We start from the raw sequence: 23,720 nt of genomic DNA on the forward strand, positions 1-23,720 counted from the left end.
AAGAAGAAAATTCAGGTATCATGCAGACATGTCTGTATTTCTCCACTGACTGTACAGAAAGCGCTGGCTTCTAAGGTAGCCATTTCAGGTAAATGCATAAAGCCAAGCTAGCCTGTACCTGTTCTGTGTAATTAGGCTTGCACATCTTACTGAACAGCATCTGCAGTTCTGCTGGCAGGTGCTGTAAAAACAAGAGAAGACGAGAGAGGGCACTCTGCGTCCAACTGAAAACTTCGGCTGACACAGAGCGAGCAAGGCAGGATACACTGAAATTTGTTCCAGACGCTCTCCTGACCTGACCACATCTTCCAAAACCAGCCCACCCTCAATTTTGCCACTGCCAGGTCATCCAGCAGAGTGTGCCAATGGAGGTCAGTCAGGATTGTAGCATATTAAGCGTGGGTTTGGCTGAATTTTAATTTCGAAGAGTTTAGAGCCCGTCCACAAACGGTCCTTAGATAGATTATCTGACCTGCCCTCTTGTATAACACAGACATGTAGTTTCACATGCTCACTCCCATGCTAAACCCAGTGGCTTATGCCTAGATAAAGTATTTTTTATTTTCCTCCAAATAAAGACTGTTGTCTTTTTAACAGAAGAGAGCATCCACTACTTCTCGCACCTTGTTTCAAAAATTAATTACTCCCATGGTGAAGTCATGCCTCTTAATTCAAATTCCTTTGGTGTCACTATTTAATTACATTTTTCTTCAACAGATTAAAGAGACCATTAGCACATCGTAATTTCCCCGTAAAAATACCCACCCACTGTAATCAAGTCACCCACTGCTTTCCCTTTTGCTAAAATAAACAAATTGGGCATCCTAAGGTTCTCACTACGGGTTGTTTTTCTGTCCCACAAGTCACTCCAGTAGTTCTCTTTGTCCCATCTCTGATTTCAGATGTACTATAAAATTCCAATGTCAAAACTAGGGCAGAGGGCTGTCTGCATTCATTATGCAGCACTGACTCTCTCAATTAGTTCTGGATGTCTCTAGAGCTTCAGGACACCAGACTTTCATGTGACAGGACATGGACTTAGATATTCTACCCTGTTCTCTGCCACCTAAAAGAAAACCTAAACACCCTAGTACTGCATTGCACCCAATGGCTCTGTACTCACTTTTCAACTAGCTGTATGTTCAGACAGAAACCCCAGGTGAGAATAGGGTGTAATGCCGTACCCAGGCAAGTAAAAATTTAGCTAACAGAGGTGGTAGCAAAAGGGTACCGTAAGTTCCAGTGTGTTATTGGGCTCAGGGTATAAACAGATTCCCAGCAGAACCAACATCATCATCTGATCTGAGTTCGCTGTTCGCTGCTGTGCTTGCCTACAGATGGTAACTAGCAAAGACAAGCCTTCCTCTACTGCAATTATGTCCTTACTTGTGCAGACAACCTGCCAATAATGTAAATGCACACAATTCCAGTGATGCATGAAACAGACAACAAACAGTCTTTAAAATTTAAAGAGATGCTAGTGCTGCCTGACTATGATTACACTCTGAAGTAACTGCTACAAGAGTCACCCTGTTATAAGCACAACTGAGTTCCAGAGTTGAGTAGCTTCTCAAGCGAATATGCTAAGTGAAATAAGACAGACTTAGCCATGCTGGTTCTAAAAACTAGATGTGGACCATTAAAAAGAATCATTAATTTATAAACAGTATAGGATAAAATTTTTTAAACAATACCTTGTCTAAATTCTTCCAGAGAAGGGATGCGTAATATACTCTCTTCAGTGAAATGCTACACTAGAAGCCCAAAACTCTTAGCATCTCCGGAAAAAAAAAAAAAAAAAAAAAAAAAAAAAAAGGTAAAAATACCTCTAATGAGTCTCCATCACATTCCCCTTCCTCTGTAGTCTTCCCTATTTCTTCAGTGATACTGTTCACCATGTCAAAAAACCTGTTAAAAGGAAAAGGAAAAAAAAACCAAACTAAAGCAAATACACACTTGAGACAAGAGAACACTTCTCTCTAATGAATGAGCCAAAAGATGGTTTTAGTAAGTATAAACTCAGTGTAAAAGTTTGTATGTCAGCAAAAAGTAAAAAAAGATTTTTGTTTACATTAAGAATAATCAGTCAAAATCTGCAGCTTTCCTACTTCTCCTAAGTACTCCTTTTATATGTGCAAGACATCCATGATGTCTAAAATTATTAATGGAATTCATATTGCAAAATCTATGTATCAGGTGAAATTCTCATTCTATACCCCCACTTCTTCATGTTCAATGAAAGCACTGAAGCATCGTGAGAAGTGCTGAGAAGTCTTACCTACATCCAGAGGAGTTTTTGTAGTGCAGGAAGGCTAGCTTCAAGTTTTTGCTTGAACGAAAGGTGGGTCTATTCTACAACTTTCCATTCAAAAACTCTATTATTACCTATGGCTTCTACCCCTTTGAAATAATGCAAGTACAAACACCACGTCAAGCTAAGGTATGACTTGCTAATCTTCTAAGAAGTGCTCAGATACAAAGGGGAACAAACACAGTAAAAGAATCTGTATGAACTACAATTGATGAGAGAACAAGCTAGGGATTGAGCTGGGAGGTGGCCGCAGCCTTTAACATGGAGTGCTGAAGTGATTTTTTTGTAAAGTTACAGCCTTTCTTAGCACAAAAAGACAAGAAATTTCCTCTGGGAATGCCTTCTGGATCAATTCAAGACCACAGTCCTCAAGCTTATGGAGCAGAAACACAGCTTAGAGAAACTGAGACACCCCTAATTTCGTGCAACAAACCCTTGTCAAGTTTCCTGTAGGGATACTGGTACAATCTTACTTATGTAAACACTATGTTAATGTGAAGGAAATCAAGTGTGCATCTTTGTAATCATAAATAAAATTTTAGTTACAGTGAAAGAGAAATCTTGACCAGGCCTTGCTGTTGCCTGAAATGTTCCCACTTCAGAAAGACCATTTTAAGTTTAGGATGCTTTACTGGACTGAGGGCAACAAACGCTTGTAGGTAAGCCTTAATATGATAAGTATTAGCAAAAGAATTCCACAAAGCATGTAAAAAAAATAATAATTTGTAATCGTATTTGTTTCTAATGTTTGTCTGAATTTGCACTTTGACCCTGCAAACCTCATACACCTCCAGGGTACTGTAGTACAAAGCTTTTGCATGAAAGATAGTGATCACTGAGGATGCTCAGATGCTCAGATCAACTTTCACCATACTTTTGAAACGGTCAGTCCCTGTTGTGCATGCAGATACCATCACAGGCCATGTTTTCCCTGAAATAACAAGCGACACACCTTCTGCAATGAAGTTCTGTGCAGAAATAGATTTGAAAGTCATCCGAGTTGTGCAGCACGTACAGGAAACAGCATCGTTCTTCAAACTTCGAAATGCTAGAAGAAGAGCCAAAAAGAACATGTTACTGGAAAGGTACATTCGGATTCTGCTGGCTATGTCAAACCCTCCAGATCAACCCACTTCATATGGCAAAGCACCAGATTAAACCTAAGCAGCCATAGTTTCTCTTCGTTGTTAAACTTGACTCTTGTATCCTCCAAAGTACACATTCTGCTGATTGCTATTATTCAGCTTGCTCCCCTAGTCCACACATTGCCCAAGAAAGAGGAGGAGCAAAAAAGTTAATAGGATTATTTCCATTGACCTGAGTCATTTCCAGTCCTGCAGCCAGGATGAAACATTCTTTCAGGATATTAGAAAGCTGGACTTTGAACTCAAATTATGAGTTATTCATGCTTTAGAAATCAGCCACAGCTCAGTTCTGAACACAAAAACTTCTGATCAGCTCCTTGTGAATTTGTACATTGATAATATGTCAGAAAATTATTTTAAAATTAAGTCAAAATCAAAAAATGAGGTGAATGACTTCACCACCCTTGCCCACCCACACCTTTCTTAGTTTTGGTTTTATCTGCTATAACAGCAGAACAAAGATAATGAACAAGTATGTATGTCATTTTCTCATGGATGCACAGATGTCCCAACAGAAGAGCAGAAGAGGTGCAAACTCTGGTACAGTTGTCAGCTTCTACCCCAAGTAGGCTGCAGCTCTTGCAAAGATACTAATTCACCAGAACTGTTCTACATGTAGGTCACTACTGTGCTGCTTACAGAAAATATTAAACATTATGTGAAATAGTTTTCTGTAACTTTTGTCACATGTTGAGTGCCAGGTGTCAAGCTGATTCAGCATAATTGATTGTTACCATATTAGAAAAGAAAAAAAAAAAAAGATGGCTGGGGTATTACAAGGGAATATAATGTAGCATTTGAGAAACCAAGACAAATTAAGTCTCCTTGTTAAAATTCTTAAGGTACTGGACAAAGTCCACAGTCTTAAGGACATCAACCTACGTTAGCTGGATCAAGATAGCCATCACGTTCGCATGGCACAATAAAGTAGAATGGTATTCTATGTTATGCCAAAGAATTGATTTGATTAACATAATAGTTTTTCTTTAAATATCAGGAAATACTTGTAATTTCCCACCTTTAATAGGAGATCCTTGCTGATCCTTGCATCTTTTTATGATTCCTTTATTGTAGAGCCGTGTAACTTTTGATAAACAAATGGCTCTTCAGACAAGCTGGGGGACCTGCCTTTCATAAAGCTACTTATGACAAGAGCAAGCTTCATTATAAGAATATTTGTCTTTGGGTGCAGTGACACATTTATTTTTATGCTAGGAAAAATTTGTAAGTGCTAAGTAATGTACGCATCTGGGAAGGCAGTCACTGTCACCAGTTTATAAACTAACTTTTCCTTCAAGATTTTCAAGCATATAGGTAAACTCTCCAGATAAGGAGTAACTGATATTAAATGAGTTGCTCATTCATTTCAAGTTCCATGTGACTTTAAACATTTTACTGAATAAACTGTCAGTTTAAACCTGACATGCACAGAAGCCACTGACTAAGACAGCAGCAAATAAAAGTGTAAGAATGTGGTGTGTACATAGAGGGTAGGCAAATTCATAGATACTTAAGCCCTTTAAGCGAGCATTTACATTGCTTCTATGTTGCTTTCCTCCCTGAAAAATAGTTGCTAAAGTGAAAAAAAGGAAGACTAAAATAAAACCAAGTTATAAAAAGAGACAAGATAATTTGCTCAGGAAATGCCTCATTCCAACAGCTCCTGAGCACACATAGTACCCACTCCTACAACAGCAGAACTGGGGCTGAATTTGCGAAACTCTGACGACAAAAAGGGAAGCACAATGTAGCATGGCCTTGAGCCTGGCTCGTGTGCATTCAGAACTCCCCTTAGTCAACGAGAAATACCGCAAATGCTGTAACTACCGCTTACTAATACTTCCAGATGAAGCAGCAGATAACAGTTGAGAGCATTGGCAGCAACCACAGAAAAGCAGCTCCATGGAATTTCTGTCTGCTTTCTAGAAGTGCAGCAATACAGACACCTCCCATTGCTGTAAATAAGTAGTCTGACGAGATTCTAAGCTCCAAGAACTTGGGATGGAAGATGAACATCCTTGTTGTCAATTTTTAAGCTATGAAGAAAACTGGATGCAGACCTGAATCCAATTTTTTCACTGTTTCTAACACTACATTCATCAGCATGACCTCTGAGGCACCCTCCCATAGAAACAACACAAGTAGCAGTTATTTCATAATCCAGCGCTTGTCCCAAACTCTGAGAAAAAACCACCTTGTAGTCTAGCAGCTTCAGTCTGCTACTTTATTTTTAATTTTTAAATTGGAAAAATAAAGATGGTATCTTCTTGCTTATATGATGTTAGCTCTGCAGAACAACTAGGAACTTTTCTGGATAACATAAAATGCAAAGCACTTTGGGGTAGAAGACGTGTTCCAAAAGCTCTGATGAAGCCTTTAAGATTAAACAGTACTTTTTGGCCCAATTTGATAACAAAAATTTGTGTTTGAGGTCAAGGCATATGACAAAAGCAGAATTATTTACATTGGCACACAAACTGCTATTCAATGGGTTTAAGTTAAACCCAAATATTATGACTCCCTGCATACAGAGTATGATTTAGCACTGCATTGCTCAGAGCTCTATGTACTTTCCAAGTCCCTTCACAATTCTTGAGCTGAGTTCTATTACTCATAAATAGGATGCTGATTACACCAGCTGTTACACAGCACACAGAAGAAGTGACCCCTCAGTCACTTCCTTGAAGTATTTACCAAAAACATTAGCTATTTCAATGCTAGATGTCTCTTCAGACCTTCTGTCTCCTTATGTAATGCAGTAAATATTTATGGAAGCCTTTGTTGAAAAACCTTCCAAGATCACATACAAAGACCTGCCTTGTATGTTAAGGTGGCACATCTAAAAGCAGGCTCTTACTAGTCTAGAAAGGTTGAGAATCCTCATAAAGCTGGAAACTCTGCCTTCCTAGACCACTTTTAAGTCCAGGAGCTTCAAAAGAGCCCAAAATAGTCTTGATACAAAAACAGATTAGAAGCAGACATGGTTCTGAAGGCTGTCCCAGTCTAAAGAATATCTGCCTTCATAAAACTAGGAAAACACCTGAAAAACACTGAAAAATTAAGTGATCAGAAACTTGCATTTACTTAGAAGAAAAAAAAAAAAAAAAAGAGAGAGAAAAGAGGCTTATTCAGTGTAATACTTGCATAAAATAAAGATTTCCCCCTGCAGCTCCTCATGGAGGCAGCCAGAGATTTTTCTAAGAATTCACAGTGACTCTTGGCTCACTATGAAGTCTTCCAAATAGTTCTGGACATATGTGCAGATGAAAAGATTGGAAATTCAATTGATAATTTAAATGACAGTTGACAGTTTAAATAACAAATGCAGGGAGGGAGAGTACACCAGAAACAATACTGACCACAGTATATTTTAATAAGAGGGTGGGGGAAGTACAATAAATAAATACTTTTTTTTAAAAAAAAAAAAACTTTTTGTTTTTCCTTTTTTTTAGAAGCACGCAAAAATATACTGTAACCAAAACCTAAACCAAAACCCAGACTGAACTAAGTGTATCATTGCAGTTTTTGCCTAAAATAAGCTGACTCCCACAGGACTGAATTTCTGTGCCTATTGATAGTTTGTTTTTTTAAGTTACTTTTTGGAAGGAAAAAGAATCATCCATCTGTGCAAAAACATCCTGCAGACATAGCAACAGCTTTGTGTGTATGGAACAGTTATTAGAACAAAGCAATGACTATTTTTTAAAAATGAAAAAATATAAGATTTCTGGACTTCTTTTAATTACACTAAAGGCAAACATCAAAGTATAAAGTTGTAGGATGCCAAAGTATAGATAAAGCCTAGGGAAAAAAAAGAAAGAGACTAAGATGAAGAGCTGATCAGAAGACTTCACAGCAGTGGTAGAACACTACTTTCTTACTATCAGAAGATACAAATTGCAAGGCTGGACCCTGCCAAACAGCATTCACACTACATTCAACCTAGGCTAGCAAAGCAGACCACTAGCTTGGATTTGGCTGTTCTCTGCTGCCAAATTGTACAAAATCCAGGTAAAGAATTCTCCCTATAAGAAGCCTCCCTAGCAGACAGAAAATATTTTGCCGAAATCAAGCAAATAGATGACAAAGTTTCATTCTTCGTCAGTATCCCACAAACCTTGTCCCAAAGAGGGAAGTGTGCTGAAGAAAGATAGCCTTGAACATATAGTATCATTCTCTTCTAATCCAGTCACACCAGTCTTGCACAAGTCATTCCTGATCCTATGATTTATTAACCCATGTTAGCCTACTCTACATGAATCTTCAGGACGTCAGGGGTTGGGGTGGTTTTTTGCCTTTTTTAAAATTTTTTTCCTTTCATTTTTTTCCCCCTCCTTCCTCTTCTATTGACTGTTCTATTTCTGTTGTCTCAAACAATCTTCACGTTTTCACTTTGGGGTCTAGCTACCACTCTGTGACGACAGACTCCTCTCCTTATGGGCCTTCTCTGAGACAGTTTTGCTGCCATATCCATAAACAGACACAAACAGAAAAAAAACCCAAATAAATGTACACGCTCCCACCGAAACCCAACAAAAGGTAAGCAATTAGGATATTGGAGGACACCCTGCTCTTGTCAGTCCCTCAAATCCTTCCACTCTATATCCACATGTTACTTCCTGGCTTACATCTTCTGTGCACCAGGCAGCTCCTGGCTGTGATAGAACTCAGGTAAAAATCACATAAACCATTGACAGTTAGTTTAATTCAATCTTAATTAGCACAAAGTGACTACTAACTTTTGGGAAATTAGTCCTTTAATTCAACAGGCTATGTTTTCTAAATTTTTACATAATGCACTCTGCAAGTGGTTATTTCTGAATCTGGAATAAGACTCCTGGGGCTTCACTTTGAATAGGGCACCGGTGAAAGTACCTGCAATACTCTGCTCTAATTCTGTGTCTGTTACTCCACCAAGAAGCAGCTTAATACAATACTCGTTCAATTACTCTTTTAATTTCAAAATATGAAAGGGAAACAACTTACCTTACTCCCCTGATGGAAGCAGCACTGAAGTTCCATTCATGGATACCCTTCTGTAACATGTAGAAGAAAATAAATAAATAAAACATTCCTTTTTATAAATGAAGTGCCAGGGAGGCCTATCTTCTAGACTGAAACTCAAGAGATAGAAAGATAAACACTTGCATTACAACAGCCTATTACCTTTTAACAGTGATTCTTCAGGATATTTTTTTCCCCACCCAAAACCAAAGCAACAGAAGTTCTAGATAGAAGTTTTTTGTTTGTTTCTTCACTGTTTACTCTGCGAACACAATATACTATTTCTGAAAGCATGCAAAACAGCAGATCAGAAGGGCTGCTAGTATAGCCTGGTCTGGGTGCTGAACCTGGGGCCACGTGCAACCCTCTGTAAAGTGGGGGGAAAAATTCCACCTCAGAGTAAAAAAAGCCTGCCCTGCATGCTCAGTGCCCTAGCGTGTGGGAAGACCAGGTGGAGAGAGCTATAAGCAAGAAGTCTGATACTGGACAGCAAAGTGGGAAATAAGCAGGATATAAGCAGGAGGAATTGCTCAGGGAAGGAATAAATCTGAAAGCCAAGTGTCCAAAGAAAGAAAAAGACTTCTAGTTCCCTAGGAATCCAGAAGAGAGCTTTAAGAATGTAGCAAAACCCCTAAGAGCTGCTGGACTAATAAACAAGGCTGGAAGAAAGAAGCCACCCTATGAAAACACAAAGGGCCAGGTCTCACTCTATTTTCAGATTTTTTCAATTTACATCTGTCACATTCAGCAGAACTGAGTTCTCTTTTGTAGAAAGTCATACTGCTCTATGTTTATGTTCTAATAAAACTGTACTGTAGGAAACAGAAGCCTTTTGTATCTTCTAATGAAAACATTCTCCTTTCAGGAAAAGGTAGAACTGCACCACCTCATAGTCCTGGCAACCTTGGGATCCCACCATAATACACAACATGCTTGAAGAATTTCTGCTTTCTAGAGCTGAATTTCATTTGGCATTTTAGTGATCTGAGCAATTACAAGGCACAGGGGCATTTCTTGCTGAGAGGTAATTTATAGCATAAGGACAGTGTGTCAAACAAACATAATCAAATGTATTCCAAAAGATGACGTGAAGGTGTGTAGCTTATAGAACATTTCATGAACAGTGAGATACAGAGAAGTCGGAACAGATACACTGCCAAGATAGTTGCACAATGTTCAGGAAATGATAGTGGAAATTATTCTCCCAGCTATAACAGCTTTCTATAAGGCTTCCTACATCAATTTTCTCCTCCTCCGTAATTCTTTCCCTCCTGCTCAAATCACATTAAAGGTTGTGAGGCTAATATAAAATGCGTAATAAAACGTACCAAAAATACAAGCCAACATCTTTCATGAAGCACAAGCTTCACACTACTGTAATTGTGAAGCACAAAGCAGTAACTCCAGTATCTCTTCAATGTTAAATGCAGGGGAAGGGTTTCTCCAGTGGGGTGCAGGGACAGGAGAACAGCTTGATATTAAGAAAAGGTGGGACTGCATCTTGAACTGGAGGTATTAACTGAAGCTAGTATGAAGTGTTTGTGAAACTACTATTCAAGTTGCCTGGTTCTCTTGCATGAAGAAAGATCACCAACTCAGTCCCTCCGCTAGTAAGGAGGGTGTATCTGCACTGTCTTACTCCTTCCTCCACATACAAATCCTGACACTTTCCAATCTTCCATGCTTGGAAACTCTCTTCAGAGCGTAGGTATTGGTACTTGTCCAATTCCCACTATTGGGAGTAATCTAAAATCCAAATAACTTAAAATATATGTCCTGACAGGCACAAATGCTTCTTATGCTTCTTGAGCATCAAGTATTATGGGTTTTACCTGTCCTTTACATGCAACTTATCTCCCAGATTCATACATCTTTTACTTAACACATGAAGTTAATGAAACACATGAAAGCAATGAAATAATACAAAAGTTATGTCCCTTGTGATTTTGCCAAGTTTTGAATACGCTGGCGTAAATATATCAGGCATGCTATCCAAATTCAGCATCTGTTCTTTAGTTAGGCAAAAAACCACCAACCACCTCAAAAAACCCCTCATCAAAATGCATTCAGAAGCCAACACAAAACAGACAGGCTGTTCTTTTTCAAACAGCACTGCTGCATTCCTCTAACCCCATGCGGAAAGGGCTGCTAAAATTTGGCAACTGCAAGGCAAAAGTCATGTGCATTCTACAAAATATAATGCTGTCTGATTTTTATAGGTGTTTGTTTATATTAAAACTTGATATTAAGGGCATCAGTGTTAAGATATGCTGCTAAAGAAGCCATGGAAAGGGAAGAAGCCACATTATTTATCCTGGTATTGTCTGTCATTTGCCTATTTATTACAAAATTGCTGGCTGTAGGTTCCACTGAGTTCCAGTTCAGGTTTGAAATGGAAATTCAGTTTCTTTGTGCATGAAAGAAGCTCATACATTTTGTAATTCACAAATCCGATTCTTAGAGCACTAGTTGAATTTTGGAAAATAAGTACAACCATTAATTTATGAGCCAAAATGAACAGAAATCTGAAGCGTGAGCTGGTAAAGCTCCGACAGACCTATGGTAGGTAGATTGAAATTGGATAGTTGAAGAAGGTTCCAAACACAACTGTCTAACCTGCCCTTGCAGTAGGACAGGCAGTCTTTGCTTGTTAATCAGCCCCTAAAATGTCTGTTTTCAGCCTAGTAAGGACCAAAGTAAGAGTCTTCCTCTCTGCAGTGGGCTGACAGATAATGCATCAATTTCCTGCACATAATCTCTTACCAAATGCAAGTATTATACCGGTTATATTCAACTGAAAAGGAAGCCGGTGTCTCCAAATTTTTCTAGTTCCTTTTCTCCCTGTAAGGTTTCTGATGCATTCTAAGGACACTGACAAACTTGCAACAACAGACTAATTGTACAGCTGAAGGGTAAATACGAAATTGCCCACCGCATTCTTTTGATGGGTATTACAGCTCACAGGGCAAAGGTGCCTGTACTGAGTACCAGTCAGATCCCAGGCTACTGAATGTGGTCACCACAGTAAGGATTCTGGCCAGAGCAAAAGTACTAGAGAGTGCATTTACAACTGACCTTGTTTAATGCTATTAACACTAGGGTGGCAAAAATAGGCAAACACTAATCTGCAGAAAATACAGAGATACATTACAGAAATCAGGAAGGAGAGGGGAAAAAAAAGAAAAGAAAAAAAAAGGTATAACATACTATAAAGAAACTTTAAAAGTGAAATAACAGAATTACTACAACTGAAAATACTACAAAGCAAAGGTTACAAACTGTGAAGCCGAAACACCTATCTACTGAACACCAAACAGGTACAGGCTAATCAAAGTCCTTCTCCCAGTCACAGAATGACTGGGCAGTCAAGTGACATAGCTATGAAAAAGGCATTGCTGAAAGTACCAAGCAAGTAGCTAAAAGATACATGAACGCACCATGAAATACCATTTTTGGAATATGAGTGAACATGAAAAGGTTAACTCAAGCTGGAACATCAGAAGTCATTGCAAAGAGACACCATGTGTGGCCAGTACACCAAGCCTCCTTGTTTTCCTTTAAAAAACCCAAACAAACAAAAAACCCCCACCCCAAATCCCCCAAAACAATAAACCAAAACCAAACAAAACAAATAAAACCACCAAAACCACTAAAAGATATTAGGATTCTCCTTAAAAATACTCTAAGGTAAACAGAGAGAGAAAGAAAGTTTTAATATAAACACTGTGTTAGCAAAAGAACAAATGTGTATGGAATGGCAACGAACAAATTCCAACTGAAAGCTAGAACACAAAGGAATGCTCTTCTCCTTCACCAGCAGTATTCCACTCTAGGCTCTTCTAGAGGTGCAGAAGCATTCTCAAACTACTTTCCAGCACAATCAGTCATCTATGAAACCTACATTAGTATTCAGATGGAGCTTGACCACTTTATGCAAAACATTATATTGCAAGAGTGTCTGCAACAGAGGTGAACAGGGTTCAATAGTCCAGAAAATTCTTTCTAGTCCTATGTTCCTTCTTATGCTATACATAAGCCACTTAACAGAATGGAAAGTATTGTTTGGAGGTGAACTACATATTCACAAAAGAAGGAAAGCCTACAAAATCCAAAGAAATACACATGTACAAGTAGTTTTTAAATATATTAAATTCTGAATACAGAAATACTTTCAGAACGGATATTTTCCCATACCAAGGTTTACTCTATAGTACTAACAAACCATTATTTAACGTGTGGTAAAAATTGTTTTGTCCAAGAACTGCATACATTCATATTTTATATTACTCTCAGAGGCTGAGCCTACTTGGAAAAACAACATTCAGAATAAACCACAAATAAAGAGAAAATCATTGGTCTAGGCAAACATTTCAGTTTGTGCTCTGACTATGCTATTTCAGCCACTGTCCATGAACATTTTCTCATGAACTCACAACAAAAATTCTAAACAGTACAGCCTCACATATTCTGCATGCAAAAGCGTTTCTCCTTTAACAGACTACAAGCTCAAAAGCTGAAGGATGGATAACCTGAAAAACATCCCTTCACTGTCCTATCCTGCAGACAAACAAAATGCAGACATGGAAGAATGAATAGCGCTACTTAAAAACTGCACCATCTCCAGTGCTGTGCCTCCATCTGACTCAGCCTCCATTCAGTCTTCATATACCCCCTCCACATTCCCATGCTCCCATCCTTCTCCGAGGTTCCTCTCTGTCTTCATTCTTACCAACATTTTATTTCCTAAGCATCCCAGAATGCAATAACCACTCTAGGTTTTCCTCTCCCCTTGCATCTCCATATTTTCTAAGCTGCTTTCCAAATACATCTGGCTATCTCACACCTTGACATACGGACTTCCCAGCTTTTTCAATTTCTAGACCTTCTGAGCATCTATCTATCCTTCTGCCAGATACTTCTTTAGCTTTTGATTGTTTCCGCTCTCTTTTAAGACACCAGCCTCTATCACTTTCATATTAAAGGAGTATTTACCACAGCTGACAAGCAATACTGCAAGTAGAGGAACAAGATCGTCCTGTTTGTATAAGTAATTTTATGCTACATTATTTATGTGATGGCAGTATATTGTAAATTACTTAGGAAACCTTAAGCAACAGACTTCTTGTACATTATACAGTGGTTTAAAACAACCTTAAAGATAATGCATTTAAAAAAATGGAGATAAAAGATCCGTTGAACAACAGAACAAACAAAGAAAAAATTAAGAATGCCATATTTTTTTTTTTAAAAAAAAAGGTATGGCAACGTATGTCCACAGTATCTTCCTGTGTGTTACGACACCCTTCTCCTTTGCAGAATCCATTATTAAATGCAACCGTTTACATGTTATGTGCCTTACCTACCATGCATACTTTTAAATTGTGAAAAAAGTTACAACTACAGACATCATGATATACCTTGTCATCGGGCAGCACATGCCAGATAGATACAGTCTTCTCTTCAGCTTCGCTGTTGATGGAGAGATATGAGGGCTGATAGATTTTTGTTGGTTCTAATATCAAAACCTTGTAGAAAAAACAATTTTTAAGAGTTAGTACAAAATATGCAGAACTGCAAAAAGTATTAAAATCTGTTAAAACTATTTCTGTAGTCATACCATAGCAGGAAAAATAGGGAAAACAGAATGAAAATAAAATTTTAGGTACTGGGCTAGTTTAGTATGGCTGACAGCAACTTAAGATTAAAAAAAAAAAAAAAAAGGCCAATTTTAATTTCGTTTCTTATATAAAGCTATTATGAGTTAATTGGTAGCACATATCACAATCACCCACATGATTTCTCTGACAACTATCAGATTCTGAAATTTTTCTGTCACAATGCCATTCAAGAATGTCCATCTCCCCTGTGGAAAGGATTCATGATATACCTTTATCATCTTTTGGTAGGAGTGCATTTGGGTAAAATCAGAAAAACACATCAACCTAGAGCTAGACTGAACTGCTTTTGATTTAGAGCACTGTGAACTTTAGCCACCAGATCAGATCATTTTTCTCAAAAGCAACAAGCAGCACTGCAAGAGGTTGACACCTAAAGATTATATAAGATTTCCCGTAACAAGTGAAACAAAAAATAGAACCATCATGTAAAAGAGATGGGATGCTATGCAGCAAGACTTGGTCTAACCACTTAGTAAAAGAAGCCAGACACTCTGCCACTTCAATAATGTTCTGGCAGAATTACCTCCAGATCTTTAAAGCTTCCAGCATGCTTTAAAGGAAAAAGTCGACAAATTTTGGGTATTTGAAGTGTGGTCTCTCATTAGAACTATCTATTTTAGATTTCCAGTGGTTAAAATCTGATGTCTAAACCACCAAATCTATATTGCCTGTGTTGAAGGTATTCTCATTATTCAGAATGTTAAGTATTGTTATTAATTCAAGAAAAAGCTACTCTCTTCCACTGCAGCAGGCATAGGAAGACTTTTAGCCCTCAGTGTTTAGCTGAAAGACATTTATAAAATAGGACTAAGTTAAAAATAATTAACAAACTGATAATCTCCTTCCCTTCTTCTGCCCCTCCCTCTCCCATAAAAGCTCAAATCATATATAATCTTCAAAATATCCAAGATACAGAACTTCTCATTTGAAAATTTTTTGAGTTCAAAGAATTGGTTTAGGAAATGACAACTGCCTGGGGCAACTTGGTTGTTAAAGAAAATGTATTTTGAATGAAGAAATTTAAAGTGCTGAAGCTGCTAAATGGCAGAACCAAGTCTCATCCCTGGTATAGGCCTAATCCAAGGCTGGTTTAAAACATAGTGAAGTTAATCAGTAGGAGAATAGAAAAACAACAGATGATCAATTTGTATACACAGTTGCTCTCAGAAACCCAGGTGTTTTTACAAAAATTAGTATATGTGAATAGAAATTGCTTGTTCAAAGACTTGTTCAAAGTCCTTGTTAAAGGACTGTGTGAGTTAAAGCAGGCAGAAAGAAGATCATGATGCAAGGAGGACCTTGAAACCAAGGCAGAGACTGGAACCAAATAGATGAATCAACTGGGACAGGGTCAGGTGATGGATTCGCAGAACTGACAAGACTAAAGCGAACTTCTAAAAACTTTAGACATTGACTAATGATTTGGTAAGTGTATATAAGCTGTTCTGTATCCCTTTGTTCTCAGCCACTCACTGATGTGGTGGCCCAACTCTGAGTTGTGATTAAAGCAAGCCCAGTGGTACCCAGGTCTGCGTGAATTTTTCCTTTAACATTGGTCTACGTCTATTTTTAAAAAAACCCAAACATATAGATCTAAGCAGGAAGTCTTGGAAAAAGCTAAGGCTTAGAGTTAAATCTAAGCTATGTCACCTCCCACAGAGTCAAGGAGCTCACAGATACACTGGAAGAAGCACAAAGCCAAATTTTGAGAAGTACCTAGGCATTTAACCCTGTAAATGATGACCAGTGGGATTCAAATGTATCGTTTGGCATCTCCAGGCAGTTAAAATTTCTAAAACCTGGGTTAAAACCATTTCATAAATTGGAGTTTAGCCCACAGCAAGTTACCCACATGCTGTGTCATTTCTTCCTCTGAAGGCCAAAAAGAGGATGATGAGACCGATGCTACTAAGTAACTGACAGCTAAGCTAGTACGGATGGACAGCAAAGTTTTCAAGTTCAAGCTCTGAGAACAATTCACAATAAGTAAATCTGCAAAAACCTTCTTTTAGAATAAATTATTTGCAAGAATCTGGGAGAAGCGAGGGAAAATAAGGTTACTAGGTTTCATTTTGGTAACTTGTTGAATAGTGTGATTTTCTCTCTAAATAGGCACAAATAGAACTTTTGTATCTGTCTGCAACACCAGAATAGTTTCCTGTACAACACAATCAAATTATGTGGTCACTGGGTTTATGCTTTGGCTCATGCTATTGCCATGATCAGTTTTGGTTTGTCTCTTAATATTAATAAAAATCCAAACCATTTGATTCAGTTTTATATGTCAGAGCCTATTTTGTCTCTAATTGCATCACTTCATCATCAAAAATCTAAAAAGAACAGAGCCCTTGCCTTTTACAAAAACCAAAGGATTCAAAATATTTTTTGCTTCCCTGCAAAACTTTATGCTCATTCTCACTGGAGAAGGAGAACCAGACTCCCTAGAGTCTCATGTTGCTTCCACTTTACTGCCTCAAGCTGTTGCTGTTCAAGACTGGAATCTTCCTTATGGTTTATTATCCCATCTACAGGCAGAAACCAAAAGAACTGTACAAAATAATCATTATGCACTTCCGAGTATCTAGGAGGCAACAGAACCACTATTTAAAACAAAAAGCTGTATTTGCTACTGGTTAGCTAAAAGGAATACCCAAGACGTTATTTCCCATACATATATCGTTAGTACGTACAGGGAATAAAGATCTTTTCACAGTATACTTTCAGGGCATTGTGCAACACCCAATAAAAACTTTTAGCAAAATGTTTGTGGAAGAAATCAGAAAAGTGTGTATAGATATATATACACATGTTTATAGTGCAATGTTGTTGAAATACGCAGTCTAGTTCCTGGAACAATAGATTTCTGACTGCTTGGGCTGGTTTTTAACCTTTAACACAGCACAGCAGTAGGTTATGCAAAGCCTGCTGAGCTAGAAAGAGACTGAAATTAAGTATCTTTGCTTCAAAACATAATATAGTTAATGTAGTATCACCTGGAATACACTGCAAAGGTTTGCATCGGTAGCAAACACTAAATAGCAGAGTTCTGTCTTGACTTTTTACCTCATTACTTTCTTATGGAACACACTGTGAAACCCCATTGATTTTAATTAATTCCACATGGCTACAATCTAATATGCAGGCCAAATACATTCCTTCTGGACAAGCAATTTATTACCTGGCAATCTAGAAGCAAGCAGTGTTTTGTGTTTATTTCTTTCATGTCATAATTTATTTTTTTAAAAAAACAGCAGAAAAACAATAAAACCAGCACTTACTGGAAATCGAACTACAGACACATCTGTCTTTGTGGCTTCAACAAGGAAGTCCATCCAGAAGTCCACAAGTTCCTGTTTGGCTGTGTGTTGTTCTGGAGTTAGTTTCTTAAAATGCTGATATATCAAAATAGTCTCTACAATAGACTTCAGGTACCTGTGATAATCCAAGCATACACGGTAAATTTAATATAATTTGTAAATAATATTGTCTCTACCTTTAATCACAACTGAAGCACCCACCATGGCAACACCAAGGCAGCTGGTAAGATTTTGGTTCTCTAGGATTGCTTTTAATCTAGCAATTTCCCATTTAGCACTGGAAATATATCTGCTATATTAGTAACCTGAAATACAAATGAGTTCCAGGATACTCCTCCCTGCATATATTCCTGATCCCATATACTGTTTACTATCCTAAACCACAAAAGCTTCATGAAATAGTGAAACCCTCTACCTATGGACCAAACTGAGCCCATGTGAAACTTATTTTAGTAGTGACCAACATCAGATAAAAACTCAGGTGATAAAGTCCTCTAGTTTATCTTTCTACACTGTTCTGCCTTCTGCATTGTACCTCCATTGGCAGCTGTTTAACACTGATTTCTAAAACACAATATTTCTGGAAATTATTATCCTATAAAGATGGCAACAGCTACGCTAAAGCAGCCTTTTGGCATTGCTGGGGAAGGGTAACAGCAGTGCTGAATGTCTCCCCTAAATGCAGCTCATCCCTCTCTGCTGTTCTGCTTTCTGTGGTTGATTTATGGGGCTCCTCATAGCACTGCCTTCTTTTGGCATTTCTGAAGAAAAGTTGTAAACATAATCTTATGCAATTTTTATTAATACTACAGCAATATACACATGCTTAAAGAGGATTTATCACAGCTACCGCCTCATCGCAATTAGGCTATTCGTGGAAACTGTTTCCAGGTATGACAAGAAGGTATAATGTAAACTCAGAGGCCTTTTGGAAACCGATCCATAGCTGTGCATTTTCCAATCATCCTTAGGCTATGGGGATGTCTAGCTTAAGGCACCGTACATACTCCCCTTTGCACTAAGTGGGCTCTGCTGAACAGCAGGCAACAGACTGGGGGGGAATTGCTCACAGGAGAAATCCTTCCTGAAGCACAAATGAGTGTGCTGCATTTTCAGAGTTTAATCCACAGGCTTAAACGCCAAAGGCACTGGTACATAAAATCCTGACGACCAGGCATTCAAACTCCAGAAAATTCTACCAGGAGACTTCCAGAGAATGCTATCCAGCTTCTCAGTAAAATACGCACATATAGTAAATCTGGGAAACCTTGCACATAAATACACTGTAAACAGCATTTATAAAATATGTGGCCAGAAAATTCTTAATTTTAAGTTTCCCATATTATATCAATATAGAAACTTAGCATTTCCATATTTTAGCATACATAGATATATTCCCCTCTGATCAGCTTTTGGAGGCACCTTCTAGCCTTTATAAAGACAAAAATACATTGGCTGTGACAGACACACTCTTTCAATTGGCAGTGACGACTTTTTTAGTCAGAAAGGAGTCTTGCTTCTCACCAGCTAAAAGGATTCCAGCCCTCGATGAGTAGGTGACTGATCCTTACTTGCTGTCTATATCCAAAGCAGAACAGGTTCCAAGAGCCTGCTGTCAGCACACATCTCTTGCCCTTTGCCTAACAGATGTTGAGTCTATAACCCTAGGTTTATAACCTTTCTGTTAACTGGATGTTAATCTGCATTCATCTCAGTCACAACGAGATGCAATTTGCACCATATAGTTCATTTGTGTTCAAGATCCTAAAACAGCTGGATGTGCCACAACCATCACAGTATTCCAAGGTATATGCGTGCCTTTCTAGCCAAGCTGTCTGCATTCCCCCAAACTTCCAGGCAGTTATGACTAAACCCACAAGCCACCAGAACTTCTCTTCAGCAAGGTAACCACTGAAGTGTGGTGCCTACAAGCAACTCCTCCTTTCCCCCTTGCCCTCAGAAGGGTCTGGAGCCAATGATGAATCTGTCCTTCTCAGACATCAAATTAAAGACCCATAAAAAATCTATTCCTGAATAAGAGCAAAAGGGGAAGAGAGTCCCTTGTCTGTGTAAAGTACAGTGAAACAGTAAACAGACATCAAAATCTATTAAAATCCCAAAACCAATCTCCTGTCAGCTAAATACAAGGTTGAATGTGAAAGCTGAAGGGGTCCAACATCTTAACACATAGCAATGTACATGATCTCATTTATCACCTTACCATGCTGGTGCTTTTAGCTTAAACAGCTTTTCTGAAGCCTGGATCACTCTTATATGGTCATTAGCCAACATACTGGCCCCCAAGAAAGATCCCACTTCCCAATAGCTCTGCAGTTTCTCCAAGCTCCCCTTTTTACCAAGCAGGCTGCTGATCTTTACTCCTGTAGTAAAAAGAATAATAGGTCACAGGAATGTATTAATGCAGTTTTAAAATCACTGTTTCCCTGATCTGAAATATATTAATTGCTTAAATTACTGTAGCCTCTCCATTTCAATGAAATAAGATGAAAAACATACTTACCAGTTAATGTTATATGCTTCCAAACACCCTATGTGGTAGCAGGTGACTTTTTTTTTTCCCTCCCCCTCTTCCTAAAGGCCTCTCAAGAAAGGAACTTTAAGACATCACTGTCAGGACAAGGCCACAGTCAGATTACCTATGTTCGTGCATGGACCTCATCTGTAAAGGTAAATTGGGGCCTTAGGCTACACAACATAGCTGTAAAAACTTAACAGATGCTGAATAAGGCACCTATTATGTTTTTTGCTGCTTTGTTTTTTTGACTTACAAGCCCCAAGCCCCAAACTTACCTTTATAGACAAGGTCCCATGCAGAAGGAACAGATGATCCACTGGGCTTCTTCCAGCAATGATGTTCTTTTAATTGCCGCAAGTCCTACCCCAATGAAAGACATCTATTAATATTCATAAGTCCCTCAGCAACTCAAAGACTATGGAGACCCTCAGGTTTTATTTTGACTTGCTAAATTTTCTGAGAACTACAAGTTTCCCTGTGGCCTTCAGGATGAATTTTAGTTCATATTAGCTGCTAAATATTTATAGCTAACACGAGAGATGCTACACCATCCCCCACAAATAAAACCACTTGCAGGTTACAAGACAAACCTCTTCACCACCATAGTCCTTTATTCACTTTTCCCACACCTCCACTACGACAGTTTCCCTCCCACATCACCTTTCGTCGTCCTTGATATTAAGGCTTAGTGTTCACAAGACATTTCAATGCAACTGTTGATCTTTATTTTTTCCTTAACTTCCTTAAGTAGCTAGCAGACCAAACTTCATACTGGAAGCAGCAATAGATCTTAAGAAAATGGGTATCATTACATTAGCTGCATTTCAGTCTACAAAATTCACCTTGTTTTCTCATGTTGTTCAGATTTTTGTGTCATCAACATCACATAATAAATGTTTTTAAAATGTGAAATGGTATTCAAGTGGTCTATAGCCCATTTCACATCTATATTTCACACTTCGTGCTCTCTCGCTAACAAGAAATTGTCATGCTTGAGTAACACCCAGAACAAAATAATACTTAAATCATCTAAAAACATTACTAGTTCTCGGGAAATAATTTTGTTTAGTTATTCCTGAAGAGAAAAAAACACAGTAGATTTTAGAAAATATCTCAGATCTACTTGAGCCACGACGCAATGTACATCACCAACATCAACTCCACAACATACAGCAGTGACCATGTATATGAGCTCTGCAAGGCTTTAAGGCAGGGTGCCATATACAAGCACATTGTCAAGAGACCACTTGAGGATGTACACCTACACTTGGCGGTGTAGGATAGGAAGGGGGAATTTGTGTTAAATGTGCTCAACTTCAGTTGGGTTCTAGAAATCAAAACCTACATGCTACCTATACACCATGGTAAATCACAGTAAATGGAAAAAATGTATCTTCCCCAGGATCCTGGAGTAACACTGCTCAACAATATCCTTAAAGGCTGAAGGGCTCTGCTAAAACGTTTGCATGCACATGACAGCAGCATAGAAGAGCAGATAGACACCCACTAACTTCCACAGGCTTTGAATGTGACCTCATCACAGGGGAAGTAAGGAACTGGTGTCACAGGGATACATTAATCATTTCAGACAGGTCTGCCTCTGCTGGGAGGAAGGGGAAAGGGAGCAACTGAGCTGTGTGGAGGGCCCCTGCTGAGCACCGAGCAATGGCACTCACAGTTGCAGTGACTGCTGACAAACTATCACAAGTTATTTGTCACAGCCAGCGGCAACACTGCTCTCTGGTTCACACGTTTGCATACTCCGCCATGCTTCATTGCACCTGCAGGAACCCAGCCATACCAGCGCTCCAGTGCTCCAGGCGTGAGAACAGAGCCAAAGCAAGGTACAAACCGAGTGTGTGGGTTTGATGAAAAGTACAGCTCACATAGGGAGGGACTGGGATTACAGTGTGGCGGGTCAAAGTGTTTGTTAGCAGGGTAAGGCTGGTGACAGCAAGGATTTTGAGTCCCAGGTCATGGAATAAGGGAGAGCTACAGGAAGGTGGCAGAAGAAAAGATGCACATGTAGCAGTAATGATATCCAAGGATACCAAGTTTGGGAATCATTACTGTTATGTAACCTGGATGAACGGGAAATTTCACCCAAGTATTTGATGAAGCAGATCCTATTACCCTAAAGAAGACAACATCACCCTCTTATCAAATTCTTCTGAGAAAAATGAGATACTCGGCACTGAAACTCACTCTAGTTTGCTGACCTTCCTCTGCAAATTTACTTATCCCTGAAAGGCAAGTTTGAAAAATGCAGTTGCAGTGTGGAGATATTAGCAGCAGGTTCAAAAGACTGTAACTCTAGTTTATAGAGGTGGGGGTTTGTTTTGCTTTCAATGGATTTTGGTTTTTTGGGGGGGTGGGAGAACAAAAACAACCTTTCTATGCAGCTATGCAAAGTGAACACCTTCATGAATTTCACTCTGAGTTTTTAGTCCCTTCATATATTTCCCTTCTCTAGTTTATTTTGATTTCACCATCAACCAAAACCACATGAAGTTTTCTTCAGAGTATGAGAAAATCCAAGCAAAGCCAAGACATTAACTCCTTCCATGATAAACTTGGCATTCACAAGCAGAGAAAAAAAAAGTAGCAACTGAATTCCAGTATATTTTCTCAAAAATATTTTGCTTTAAAAATAAATGAGCCAAAATAGAGGAACCGTTAATGCCAGAAAAGCCATTGTTTTTATAACGCCAACAATATCCCTACAATTTGCAAAGAAAATAAGATACAGTAAGTAGATATTACCAGTTAAATACTACTGTGAAGGCTTTATAAATAAACTGCTTTCCCTCCTCAAATATTGACAGAACAATTTGTACTACAGGATCCTTTGTGTGTCAAAGCTGCACAGCCTGCGGAGATTATTAATGCCAATGCAAAGCACTGCATTTCAGTTTTCGTCTCAAAGTTCTGCAAGTTTGTACAGTTAAGAAAGCAATACTATTCATAAAATAGAAGGAGGATTTTCATTAATGCTTCACATGATCATTTAGTTGTGAGCTATTATCTGACAAATAGAGGTAGCAATTTCTAGAAGGCCAATTTTCTGATCTGATGCAGAATGATAAAAATTCTCTTGGATACTGAACTTAGTTTTACTGGAGTTATTACATTGTTACCAACACAATCAGAACACAATTACAGCCTCATGACTCTTTGAAGTGCTGTTAGGGACCATATCCTCCCTTAGCCTTTCCCAACCTATCAATATAATTTCCATATAACCTGGACTGAGACTGGCTCTCACCTCTCTCCTCATCTCCCATCAGAAGACAAACTTCCTCTAATTTCTATGTGCTACAGATAATGCTGTGGGTGGACACCAAACTGAAAGCACTGGCAGGTAAATCTAACTACTACTAACAAATGGTCTTGTACATGCACACCTAAACAAGAGGTGACATTTCCCACACAACCTCTGCAGTTTTGCTTACTTTTTGTTTAAAACATTGTTAGCCCAAGACAAAGAAAATACTAAATTATCCTTAGAATCCAGCACAACTCAAACCAGCTGACAAACCTCATTGTACAAAGACAAAGGTAAAGTCTCGCACCTGTGAAAACATAATCCAGGAGTGCAGCCCAGGCTGGGATCTACCTGGCTGGGGAACAGCTCTGTGGAAAGGGACCTGGGGGTCCTGGTGGACAAGCTCGATATGAGTGCATAGCAAGCTGCTGTGGCAGGAGAGCAAGCCAACAGGATGCTGGGTT

General features: G+C 38.6%; 1 protein-coding gene across 1 annotated transcript in view; it reads right to left on the bottom strand.

Annotated features, from left to right (window-relative positions):
• MAP3K5 (mitogen-activated protein kinase kinase kinase 5) overlaps positions 1-23,720 on the bottom strand; it is a 108,629-nt gene that overhangs the window by 27,848 nt on the left and 57,061 nt on the right. The window contains exons 9-14 of the mRNA XM_037391992.1: positions 19,677-19,836; positions 17,417-17,570; positions 13,878-13,985; positions 8,443-8,492; positions 3,264-3,359; positions 1,827-1,908 (exon numbers count right to left, since the gene is read on the bottom strand). Of these exons, the coding sequence (XP_037247889.1) occupies positions 1,827-1,908; positions 3,264-3,359; positions 8,443-8,492; positions 13,878-13,985; positions 17,417-17,570; positions 19,677-19,836 (650 nt within the window). The remainder of the gene's footprint in view (positions 1-1,826; positions 1,909-3,263; positions 3,360-8,442; positions 8,493-13,877; positions 13,986-17,416; positions 17,571-19,676; positions 19,837-23,720) is intronic.

The sequence above is a fragment of the Falco rusticolus genome, chromosome 6, assembly GCF_015220075.1.
Source record: "Falco rusticolus isolate bFalRus1 chromosome 6, bFalRus1.pri, whole genome shotgun sequence".
NCBI classification, from domain to species: Eukaryota; Metazoa; Chordata; class Aves; order Falconiformes; family Falconidae; genus Falco; species Falco rusticolus.